Source organism: Elephas maximus, chromosome X, assembly GCF_024166365.1.
Source record: "Elephas maximus indicus isolate mEleMax1 chromosome X, mEleMax1 primary haplotype, whole genome shotgun sequence".
Taxonomy (NCBI): Eukaryota; Metazoa; Chordata; class Mammalia; order Proboscidea; family Elephantidae; genus Elephas; species Elephas maximus.
In genome coordinates this window covers 163,461,153-163,474,293 of record NC_064846.1, presented here as the reverse complement: position 1 = coordinate 163,474,293, position 13,141 = coordinate 163,461,153, and the positions used below count along the sequence as shown (strand labels likewise).

Here is a 13,141-nt window from a genome sequence, read left to right as displayed (position 1 = left end):
CATATAAAATAGGGCGTCATTAAGCGAGGCTGCCAGCAACAAATCGACACCATGAGACTCCTGATTATTGATCGCCACTGAGAAGCACTTCCACCTCCAGGCAGCAGTTGAGAGGAGCTCCAGCCCTTCCTTTTAGGAAGGAGCATGGAAGCACCTCAGTGTTGTAAGCTGCCACTCAAAATTTCCATGACAACACACTTCGAGGCTTTCTTGGTGGACCCAGGCATGGTGATCAGGGCAAGCGTCTTTATTCTTTATGGGTCCTGCAAAATCAGGTCTTCAGTAGCAATGGCTGTTAGTAACTGGCTTCCTGGGCTGAACCTGGAAGAGCTGGCTCCACACAAGTCTTGAAGATACACCTTGTAATGTATTTAGGAGGAGAAGTTGTCGGTTAAGCCCAGTTCTAACATTTCTTCCTCAACGAAGCCTTTTGTGGCACCCCTCGACTATAAGTTATTTTTTTTTCACCTCTCAATTCTTTGCTCTTCTGTCACTTTTTAATAATTCTTTATTTCCCACTCTGGGTTTAAGAGCAAATTTCACGCATGGCAAGCATTCAATAAAAACTTACAAGTATTGCCATCAGAAAGCCAACTAACGTAACTTTTAGATCAGATGAGAAAAAGCCCATTTTTCTGGAAAAAAATCTTTGAGAGTTAAGATCTTTTTTTTTTTTTTACTTTAAATGAAGGTTTACAGAACAAACTACTTTCTCATCAAACAGTGTTCTATGACATTGGTTAACAACCCCATGACATGTCAACACTCTCCCTTCTCAACCGTGGATTTCCTATTACCAGCTTTCTTGTTCCCTCCTGCCTTCTAGTCCCTGCCCCAGGGCTGGTGCATCCCCCTGAGAGTTAAGAATCAATATAAACCAGAAGAACTAGATGGTGCCCGGCTACCACCAATGACCACCCTGACAGGGAACACAACAGAGAGTGCCTGAGGGAGCGGGAGAAAAGTGTGGTATAGAACGCAAACTCACATAAAAAGACCAGACTTAATAGTCTGACTGAGTACTGGAGGAACCCCTGAAGCCATGGCACCTAGACACTATGTTAACCCAGAACTAAAACCATTCCTAAAACCCACTCTTCAGACAAAGATTAGACTGGATTATAAAACATAAAATAATACTCATGAAGAGTGTACTTCTTAGTTCAAGCAGATACACGAGACCAAATGGGTGACTCCTGTCTGGAGGCAGGATAAGAAGGCAGGAAGGGACAGGAGCTGGTGGTGGAAAGGGGGAGTGTGCTGTTGCATTGTAGGGATTGCAACTAGTGTCGCATGACAATATGTGTATAAAATTTTGTATGAGAGATTACCTTGAGCTGTAAGCTTTCACCTAAAGCACAATAAAAAAAAATTAATTAATTAAAAAAAATCAGCTGGCCCCCAATTTCGTTTCTCCCTGGTCCAGGGGACAAGAATGGCTTGGCAAATCTACCAGAAGAAGCAAGTGTGAGTTTGGCTCCTGGTTTTTCCAGCTGTCAGTTGCCGAAGTTGTAAGGCGTGTGTTTCTCAGTAGCAGTCCTCCTTCAAAGAGGCGGTGAACATCACCCACAGGTACCTGTGCCTCTGTGTGCTGTTAATTCACAGACAGACCCTGTTTCTCTCCACCTTAACGGTACATTCTACTGTATTGGAAAAGATGAGCAAATGGGTTGTGAGTCTCATGTGAATGCTTTGGGATAGGATCAGAAAGATTCCCAGAGCCTTTGCTGAGTGCTAGTACCGTTTATTAAACCCCGACCAGAGGCACTGCGTGCTTCAGTGAGCAGCAGGAGCTATCTGTGAAGCCCTAGAGGATCCACAGTCCCCTTTGGGGAGAGTAGGTGACCGGGCAGTGATTAAAGTGGCCAGCAGGGGGCTGGCATTCTCCGTCTGTAAGTGGCCTTCCTCCTCAACAGTGCTTCAGCTCAGCAGGGCTGCTGTTTGCTGGTGAAGCCTGTGACGCGCGAAGCATCCTGCCTATAGGATTGGAGGCTTTCTCAGTGCAGTTTTTTCTACCCACTTTAAACCTCAGGTTCTAAATATCAGGAAAGCCCGGAAATGCTGTGTGGATATAGCAGGCCAAAAGTTCTTAGTGAACTGCAGCCAGAGAGAGCCGGACTAGGATGGAGGTAGAAAGAGCTGATGCAGAGTGGGTTTAACACTCAGCCCTGTTTCTGGTGGTAGTTTTTGTTGTTGTGATGTTGGTAACTTATTGAATAGAGATGCGTGGCATTGTTCACGTGAAGGCCACAGCAGCTCTAGCCTCAAAATAGTGACAGACAGCTTTGAGGACCATAAATGTATGTAGTGGGAGAATTTTTATTACAGAAAAGAAGAGCCCAGCATAGCTCTTAGCCTCATCTTCGCCCAATTGGAAAAGTGCAACGTTAAGAAGAGCAGCTAAGGGCACTTGTAGGTGGGGAAGAAGCTAGAGGATGGCTCTGAATGACTGCTTCCTTCTGAACTTGGAAGTGGACCATTTGGTGCACTGCAACGTCTCCAATCACAGTGTGGACCTCTCCGTGACTGATGACTGGTTCCACCCGGGCATCCTCTATGTCATCCCTGTGCTGTATGGGGCCATCATCCTGATAGGCCTCATTGGCAACATCACCCTGATCAAGATCTTCTGTACGGTCAAGTCCATGCGCAACGTGCCCAACCTGTTCATCTCCAGCTTGGCCTTGGGAGACCTGCTCCTCCTGGTAACGTGCGCGCCCGTGGATGCTAGCAGGTACCTGGCTGACAGATGGCTATTTGGCAGGATTGGCTGCAAACTAATTCCCTTCATACAGCTCACCTCCGTGGGGGTGTCTGTTTTCACGCTCACAGCTCTCTCGGCAGACAGGTAAGTCCTGACTGTGAAAGTTACGTTCTCTCTGAGGGTGGGAGATGCTCCAGTAACTGACCTCTCACCTTGTGACAGACAGAACTGTGGGCACAAAGGGAAGTTTTACTCAGAATCAGAGTCCCTTCCAGGCAGGTTTTGTTCCAGGGATTACTTCCCGAGTTTGGCATATTGGTTTAAGAAAGAAAGAAAAGTGAGTGAATGGCAGGGATGGAAAGAGAGAGATTAGCAAAAACTTGTAAGAGTGAGGTACCTTTTCTGGAGCCAAACCAATTTAGCATCATCCTGACTCTTACCTTCCTCCCTACAAAATTCATTGACTGATGAGAAAAACAGTCACAGCCAATAGAGTATAAACTTCAGGCAAATATGTCTTCAAAACAATTCAAAATCTTTAGAGACCAGCAAAGTCCCCTTGTATTTCTTCTTCAGAATATTCTTTGAGCAGTAACCAAGAGCAGAACATAAGCCACATTTCTTTGAAGTTCATTTGCCTCCAACGGTTTAACTTTTCTCACAGCTGATTTTATGTTCAGCTGACTGGGACTGAAAAACTTACATGCTGATTTTTCTAAGTATCTCTGATATGAAATCCAACTTTCTTTCTTTTCTGGAGAAAGCTCCATTCAAGGTTGAGTTCTAATTTTAATATCTTCATTGATGTAATTCCATACAGAGAGTTTTAGATTGATTTTGGGAGACACAGGGTTTGGTACAGTTTTTTATTCTGTTAAAAGTACATATTTGTGACTGAAAGTTTCATTGCTTATATGAACACATTGCTTAAACAGTCACATATAGTCCTTCTTATGAATTCATTCTTTCCACATCTATGAAGTGTCTGTCATGTAGAAAACCCTGGCTTGAATTAAGCAGCCCGGAAATCTTTGCAGGTTGTTGACACAAATTGCTGAATGTACCTTCTGTAGTTTTAGGCTCTAGCGATCAGAAACCATAACGAATAGACTCTCAGAAGCAGCATTGACAATGTGATCAAATTAAGAAGAAATTGGTCCAATGAACCAGAGGCTATCAGTTTTTATCTTGAAATCAGTGCTGCTAAAAATGTAGAAGGATTCAAAGATGTGCTGGGAAAGACAGAGAAGCAGCTCTTGCACATTTACTTTCAAAAGAAAATGTCCCACGTTTTAATACATACGGTGCTGGGTTCTCCTTTTGGAGAGGAGCGAACAGTCCCCAGGTGACCTGGCTTGGGCCACTAGTGCACAAATAAAGATAATGTTATCAGGGTTTGTAGGCATGTGTTTCTACCGAGCTACCTGAAGTACACAGGGCGTTTTCAAAGACGGAAAAGTCGCAGCACAGAGATGAGATTTGCGCGCAACCCCCCCACCCCCACTGGGCAGGGTTTCTTCATTCCCCCCACCTCTCGTCAGCTCGCTGGCCCTCCAGGTACTGAGGACCACAGGCAGTTTGGAGTGTTGAGCTGGGGCTGGCAGAAAGGCCATGGCTTGAGAGCAGTGGCCGAGGGCACTTCGGGATGAGGGCGATGTTTTGGGTGAGCAGAAGAGGTTACAGTTCCGGGCTGGTGTGCAATGGGCAGATGGTGTTTATCATCTTCTGGTGGGAAGACAGGGAGGAGGGGATAGGGAAGACGCAGCTGCAGGGAGGGAACTCTGCTCTGGAGTTGCCCTGCACACCGACTTCCCCATCAGCTGAAAAGGGGGGGCTCTCTCCAGGGTGGAGTGACACCCTTAGGCAGCACCAGTGTGTTTTCAGGGAGTTTATAGTTACTGCATGTCCCTCCCAAGTTCAGAAATTACTGTCAGCTCCCATATAACGAATCCTTTTTTGTTTTGCTAAGGCTGAAGACAGCTGATGGGTCACCTGAATTACAGGTAGTGCATCTAACCAATTGCAACAAGAAGACTAGGTATTGAGCTGCTTAAATAATAGAAGACTGCACTTTTCTATTTATCTCATTTTTAAGAGCAATTGGATTCTTATAATGACATATACTTATAAGTGTACATGTACACGTAAATGTACACTTGGCATGTACCTATATGTACCCATTGTCATTGATTTGATTCTGACTTATAGCGACCTTATAGAGCAGAGTAGAACCGCCCCGTAGGGTTTCCAAGGCTGTAATCTTTACGGGAGCAGATTGCCACATCTTTCTCCTTCAGAGTGGCTGGTGACTTCGAACCGCTGGCCTTTTGGTTAGCAGCCGAGCACTTAACCACTGTGCTTGGCTGCTAACCAAAAGGTTGGCAGTTCGAACCACCCAGTGGCTCCAAGGGAGAATGATCTAGTGATCTGCTCCTGTAACGATTACAGCCAAGAAAACCCTACGGAGCAGTTCTACCCTATCACATGGGGTCACTGTGAGTTGGAATCGACTCAATGGCACACAACAACACATAAAAAAAAATTTTTTTACACATACATATGTATAATATCTATATTTTCTCTCTTAAACAAACTCTAATCTATATACTGTAAATGGAATGGGTGCACAGCTGTGTACATTTATACTATATGTGTATATAACAGGGTGACCACTACCCAGATGGACACACAGAACAGCTCCAGCACCCGAGAAGTTTCTCTTATGCCCCTCCCCAGTTAATACCCCCATGAAGAGACAATCACTATTCTGATTCCTATCACCATAGATTATTTTTGCCAGGTCTTTAATCTCATGTAAATGGAATCATCTAATAAGTGCTCCTTGTGCCCATCTTCTTGGGCTTATCCTTATGTCTGTGCTATTCATTCTTGTTGGTGCACATAGTGATGGTTGGTTCTTTTTTATTGTTGTGTAGTACTCCACTCTATGAGTATGCCTCAGTTTCTTTACTCATTCTAATACTGATGTACACTGAGTTATTTTCAGTTTAGGGCTGATAATAACCTGTTCTGGTCATTCTTACTCATGCCTTTTTGGAGACGTGAGTGCTCACGTCTCTTGGGAGTGGAATTGCTGGCTTATATTTTTGTTGTTGTTGTTGGGTGACGTTGAGTCAGTTTGACTTATAGCCACTCTGTGTGACAGTGTAGAAATGCCCCATAGGGTTTTCTTGGCTGTTCATCTACATTATCCCCCCTTTAAAGATGAGGGTAATCTGTAACCACTGTGCCACCAAAACACAAACAAATCTGTTGCCGTTGAGTCAATTTGGACTCATAGTGACCCTATAGGACAGAGTAGAACTGCCCCATAGAGTTTCCAAGGAGTGCCTGGTGGATTCGAACTGCCCACCTTTTGGTTAGCAGCCATAGCACTTAACCACTACGCCACCAGGGTTTCCACTGTGCCACCACGGCTCCTATGTTTAGGAAAGAAAAAAAGCATTCTGTTATTGGTCTGCTCCAAGCAGATCGCCATGTTTTTCTCCTGTGGAGCCTCTGAGTGGGTTTCAACTGCCAACCTTGTGGTTAAAATCTGAGCATTTTACCATCGCACTACCAGGGCTCCTTTGCTGGGTTATAGGAGGCATATAGTTAGTAAATATTGTCAGACAATGGTTTCTGTCCACCTAGAGGCACCTTGGAAGAAAGGACTGGCCTCTAATTCTGAAAAATCAGCCTTTGAAAACCACATGGGACACAGTTCTACTCTGACAAACATGGGGTCGCCATGAGTCAGAGTTGGCTTGAGGGCAACTGGTACTAATGAGCATTCCAGTTTTCCACGTCTTTGCCAATACTTGGTATCGCCACTTAAAAAATATATTTTAGTCATTTCTGTGGGTGTGTGTTGTTAAAACCTCTTTTTGTAAGTGAAGAAATGAAGCTCTGAGAGTTTAAAAGACTTCCCTATGTCACATTGTTCATAAGTCATTGAGCCAAAATCAGGATCTAGGAAGGGGCCAGGCAAACTCATTCTGTAATGTAAAGGGCTGTATAGTAATTACTTAGGCTTTGTGGGCGATATGATCTTCACCACACCTTTTCAACTCTGCTGCTGTATCATGGCAGCAAGATAGTATGTAAACGACTGTGTTGGCATAAAAGTTTATTTACACAAACAAGCAGCTGGTCTGAATTTGCTGACCCTTGACCCAGGAATCAGGAATGTTTGTCCTGAAAGAGTTACTGCATTCTCAAAAGTGCCTCACTGCCACCCAAAACAGACACTGCAAGGCACTGGGAGGACGCAGTCCCTTTTCCTTGGAGGGTGAGTAGAATCTTTATGATGGGGGCGAGTTGGTAGCAGATGGGTTATTCAGAGGTGGGGTGGCCAACTTGTTCAGGTTTGCCTGGGACTTTCCCAGCTTTACCACTGAAAGTCTCTCGTCTTGGGAATCCCTCAGTCTTAGGTAAACTGGGTTGATTGGTCACTCTAGTAGAAGGCCACCAAACTGGCGCATCATCAGGCTCAATTGGGGAAGGGGGGGTGCTTTAAATAAACATTGTTTGGCAGATCCAGTTCAGGTTCAAGTTCATCCGGAAGTCTCATTTATGCCTAAATTCATCCAACTTGGTGTCTTCGATGACACACTTGACAGGGTAACAGTCCCACTGCTATGCCTTTGAAATAATCTATGCGTTAGTTTCTATTTCCCTGTCCTCTCATTCCATTCAATTGGAAACACTAGTTACAGTTTTTTTTAGTTCCTATCGTATTTATTTATTTATTTATATTGTGCCTTAGGTGATAGTTTAGAGAGCACATTAGATTCCCACCAGATAGTTTGTACATAAAGTGTCCCATGACATTGGCTGCATTCACCACAATGTGTCAGCCCTCTCCCCATTTCCGCCCTGGGTTCCCTGTTTCCTTTCATCCCGATTTTCTACCCCTTCCTGCGTTCTCATCTTTCCTCTTGGGCAAATGTTACCCTTTTGATCGCCTGCAATTGATTGTTCTAAGGAACTTGTTCCTCTCAGGTGTTATTGTACGAGACTGTCAATGGTTTGGCTGAATGGTGGTCTCCAGGAAAGGCTTCGGTTCCAGGTCAGAAGGGTGTCTTAGGGCCACGCTCTCCGGGATTCCTCCAGCCTCTGTGAGGCCAGTAAGTCTGGCCCTTTTTGTGAATGTGATTTTTTGTTCTATGTTTTTTTCCCACTCTGTCTGGACTCTCTGTTGTAATCCCAGTCAGAGCGGTTGGTCGTCGTAGCTGGACACCATCTAGTTCTTCTGGTTTCGGGGTCATGTAGGCTTTGGTTCATGTGGTCCATTAGTCCTTTGGACTAATTGCTCCCTTGAGTCTTTGTTTTTTTTTTTTTTCAGTCTCCTTTGCTCTGGAGTGGAAGAGACCGATACTTGTACCTTAGGTGGCTGCTCACAAGCACTTAAGATCCGAGACACTACTCATCAAAGTAGGATGTAGAACGTTGTCTTTAAGAACTACGTTGTGCCAATTGACATAGATGTTCCCCGAGTCTATGGTCCTTTGCCTTCGAGCCTGGTTACTTCATCCCATGAGGTGTTTGTTTATGTCTGAGAGGTTTCCCTGACTGTGCCCCTTGTGTGCTCTGTTGTCTATATTAGTATATGAGGTACACCTACAGTCGTGTATTTAGAAATTTCCACCACCAAACCTGTGTCTGTGTTCCCTTACACTCTCCCGTACCTCTTGACGTATCTGTCTATCTATTCATGAATTACTTTTTATTGATATTATTGTTGCAGGATTGTCTACCTTATAGTAGTTATTGTTGTTATTGTTAGGTGCTGTTGAGTTGGTTCTGACTCATAGCGACCCTCTCTGTGTACAATAGAACAAAACGCTGCCTGGTCCTGTGCCATTCTCATGATTGTTGTTATGCTCGAGCCCATTGTTACAGCCACTGTGCCAATCTATCTCCTTGAAAGTCTTCTTCTTTTTCAGTGACCCTCTAGTTTACCAAGCATGATGTCCTTCTCCAGGGACTGGCCCCTACTGATAACATTTTCAAAGCTTGTAAGACACAGTCTCACCATCCTGGCTTCTAAGGAGCATTCTGGCTCTACTTCTTCCAAGACAGATTTGTCTGTTCTTTTGGCAGTCCGTGGTATATTCAATATTCTTTGCCAACACCACAATTCAAACACATCAATTCTTATTCTGTCTGTCTTCTTTATTCATTGTCCAGCTTTAGCATACATATGAAGTGATTGAAAACACCATGGCTTGGGTCAGGCGCACCTTAGTCCTCAAGGAGACATTTTTGTTTTTCATCACTCCAAAGTAGTTGCTGTATTTGTCCTTTATTCCTGCATTGCTCTCAGTGTTCTCTCTTATCTTGGTCATGTTGTGCTTTCTTCCATATTGTGTATTGCCTTTCCATTCACCAATATTAAAACATGTCTACTATCTATTTGGTAATTTTCCGTCCCTCCCCTTCCCATCCCTGGTAACCATCAAAGAGTTTTTTTTTTTTCTGTGTGTGACCTTTTTGTTGTTACTGTATAATAGCGGTCTCATACAAATTTGTCCTTTTGCAATTGACTTATTTTACTCAGCATAATGTCCTCCAAATTCATCCATGTTGTGAGATATTTCATGGACTCATCATTATTCTTTATCATTGTGTGTAGGTACCACAGTTTATTTATCCATTCTTCTGTCGATGGGCACTTAGGTTGTTTCCATCTTTTTGCAATTGTGAATAATGCTGCAATGAACATGGGTGTGCATATGTCTCTTCATGTCATGGCTCTTATTTCTTTAGGGTGTACACCTAAGAGTGAGATTGCTGGATCATATGGTATTTCTATTTCTAGCTTTTTGAGGGAGCACCATACCATTTTCCACAGTGGTTGCACCATTTTACATTCCCACTAGCAGTGGTTAAGAGTTTCAACCTCCCCACAACCTGGCCAACATTTTTCATTAGTGCCAGTAATGTTGGGGTTAGATGGTATCTCATGGTAGTTTTGATTTGCATTCTCTAATGGCCAATGTGGTGCAGCGGTTAAGAGCTCGGCTGCTAATCAAAAAGATGGGCAGTTCGAATCCACCAGCAGCTCCTTAGGCACCCTATGGGGGCAGTTCTACTCTGTTTTATAGGGTTGCCATGAGTCAGAATTGACTCAGCAGCAACAGGTAATGGCTAATGATCATGAGCATTTCTTCATATGTTTGTTAGAGAAGTCTTTTGTTGAGCAAAAGTGTTTAATTTTTAGGAGGTCCCATTTATCTAATTCATCTTCTTCTGTGTGTGCATTTTTAGTTTTGTTTGGTATTCTATTTATGCCATATTTCGGGCCCTTAGTGTTGTCCCTTTTTTTTCCTCCATGATCTTTACAGTTTCATACTTAGGTCTTTGTTCCATTTTGAGTTAGTTTTTGTATATGATGTGAGGTATGGGTCCTATTTCATTTTTCTACAGATAGATATCCAATTTTGCCAGCACCATTTGTTGAAGAGACTGTCTCTTCCCCATTCAATAGACTTTGGTCCTTTGTTGAAGTTCATAGGTGGATGAATTTATGTCTAGGTTCTCAATTCTGTTCCATTGGTCTCTGTATCTGTTGTTGGACCAGTACCAGGCTGTTTTGACTGCTGTGACTGTATAGTAGGTTCTGAGGTCAGGTAATGTGAGGCCTCCTTCTTTGTTCTTCTTCAATAACGCTTTACTTATTCAGGGCCTTTTCCCTTCCATATAAAGTTAGTGATTAGTTTTACCATCTCGCTGAGGAATGCTGTTGTGATTTGAATCAGGATTGCATTGTATGTATCGATCACTTTGGGTGGTATTGACATTTTCACAATGTTAAGTCTTCCTATCCAAGAGCGTGGTACGTTTTTCCACTTATGTAGGTCTCTTTTGGTTTCTTGCAGTAGTGTTTAAGTTACAATTTGAAATCAACAGTTGATTGTTGGAGAGCAGCAAGGTATAAATTATTAAATGATCTCTTTGTGTTTTTTTTTCCTTCTCTAATAATTTTATGTTAGGCTTTTCATCTCTTGGCCAAAACAAAGAGAAGTTCTTACAGAAATACTCCCTCCCTCCCTCCTTCTCTTCCTTCCTTCCTCTCTCTTTTCGAAGACCCTACCAGTGCTGGGGAATGCACCATAATGCAAAGGTTGTAAGTTATGGGCCTGCAGAAAATTTTTTTTTGCACATACATTTTAAAAGTTTGGAGCCAACATTTACATATTAGGATATTTCACATTAAGAAAATCCTGATTAGTGGCTTCTTTAAAAAAATTGGATAGCCTGGTGACACTGGACCCTCCATTCCACCTGACTGCGACTGCCAATCCCCTTTTGACAGGCTCTGTCGTCCCCAGTCCTCCACACTCAGTTGAGGCCCCCTTCACTCCTTTACGTCATCTGCCCATCCCTTCTCTCATGCTATCCATAGTATGGTGAGCACGAAATGTTTTATAGCTTTGGTGTTTTTCACAACTCCTTGTACATGTGGACCCAGCAGTAGATGCTCAATAAATATGTCAATTATCATTACTAATAGGAACATCAAATGGTCTTTGGCTACTTACATTTTTCAGTGACAGCATGGTAAAAGGGTAAACCAGAAGACTCCCAAACTGGGTGATCATCAGAATCATAAGGGAACTTTCAAAATATACAGATTCCTAGGCCACATCCTCTATCTACTATTCAAGGTTTCTGAGATGTTAGTGGGTGAGTAGTGATCACCATCCATCCCACCCCCCTACAGGTTGGCCAGCAATGCCAGTTCTTGCCCCAACTTCCCTACTGCAGTCCTCACCTTCCCCAGGTGAACTTGAGTCTTTGTCAAAAAGAAAAGAATACTAAGTTTTCTAGAAAAGTTTGTACTGCTACCACAGTGTCAAAGGGAGACTACAAGGCAATCCCAGCAACCAGACTTCTGGGACTCATATGGCTGAGCAGTGACAGATTTGCATGCAAGTCCTGTCACTGTCGGTCCCCATCCTCCCAATCCTTGCACAGACACTGATGTACATGGTGAATATACTGACTCAGTCTGGCTTTGTTCCCTTGTTCATGCTGTGTCCACCCACTCTCCAGTAGGCTTTCCCCTTTTCTAAATGTAGGAGCCCCGGTGTTGCAGTGGTTAAGCACTCAACTGCTAACCGAAAAGTCGGTGGTTCAAACCCACCAGCTGCTCTGCAAGAGAAAGATGTGGCAGCCTACTTCCGTAAAGATTACAGCCAAGAAAACACTATGGGACAGTTGTACTCTGTCGTATAGGGTCTCTGTGTGTTGGAACTGACTAAACAGCACACAACTCCTCATCCCAGGTACTGTGTGGCCTTGGAATGAGCATCAGCAGACCTGCATTCGAGGAATTTTTTCTGCCGTTACAACCCATATGAGTGAATTGGAACTGGTCACTTACTTCTCTGACCTTAGTTGAATATCTAGATTATTTCTAAGGTCCTTCCAAAATCTAGAATTTTATGGTTTTTATCCATCCTTTGGCCCATTGTTCAGAGTCTGGCTCAAGTCTTCTCCTTAAAACCCTAATTTGGACCATTCTAGCTCAGATTTTCTGACCCTCTTTTAAATATGAAACTTATTGTCTGAGCCATTATTTGGCAACCAATCATGAATTAATTATCTTGTAGCATCTTTTACCTTGCTGTTTTAAAGTATATCGCTCATTTGTCTTTATACAAATGAGTTTAAAAGGTTTATAGAACAATCGTGCAGAAAGTACAGAAAGTTCTCATATACCTCCTCTCCCCCTACACAGTTTCTCCTGTTATTAACATCTTGCATTCCTGTGGTCCATTTCTTACAATGGATATACCAATGTGGATACAATACTATTTACTAACTTTTGTAGTTTACATTAAGGTTCACTCTTTGTGTTGTAGAGTCCTATCAGTTTTGACAAATGCATAATGTCATGTGTACACTATCACAGTGTCATATAAGATAATTTCACTGCCTTAAAAATGTTCCGTGCTCCACCTAGTCATTCCCCACCCCAAATCCCTGGCAGCCACTGATCTTTTTACTGTCTCTATAGTTTTTTTACCTTTCCAGAATGCCACATAGTTGGAATCATACAGTATGTAAGCTTCTCAGACTTTAGGAAGAGTATTAAGAATGCTGAGGGCAGAAGTTTTGGATATATTCTTGTATCGTCCACAGTGTTTCACATGGTTCCTTGTATGAAATGGATGATGAATTAATACTGATGAATTGAAAGTATGCTTAATAATGCATATTATTTTCCTCACTCTTATTATTTTCCCCCTTTTGGGGGACTCCTCTGAAAGCATACTTTTGAAACTGTATCACGTAGTCTACCTGCTTTTTATCTGTTCTTCTCTATTAGGCTTTCATTACCTGGGTAAAAGAGAAAAAAAAAATTCTTTTTGAGTTAGTAAATAGATTTGGAGGATAAATAGATGGTTGGATAGATGGGTACATGGA

The 13,141-nt window shown here is 42.9% G+C and overlaps 1 protein-coding gene across 1 annotated transcript in view; it reads left to right on the top strand.

The window, feature by feature from the left end:
* Positions 1-2,435: 2,435 nt before the first annotated feature.
* Positions 2,436-13,141, top strand: part of GRPR (gastrin releasing peptide receptor) — a 45,838-nt gene continuing 35,132 nt past the window's right edge. Inside the window, exon 1 of the mRNA XM_049873388.1 lies at positions 2,436-2,848. Within this exon, the coding sequence (XP_049729345.1) occupies positions 2,436-2,848 (413 nt within the window). The remainder of the gene's footprint in view (positions 2,849-13,141) is intronic.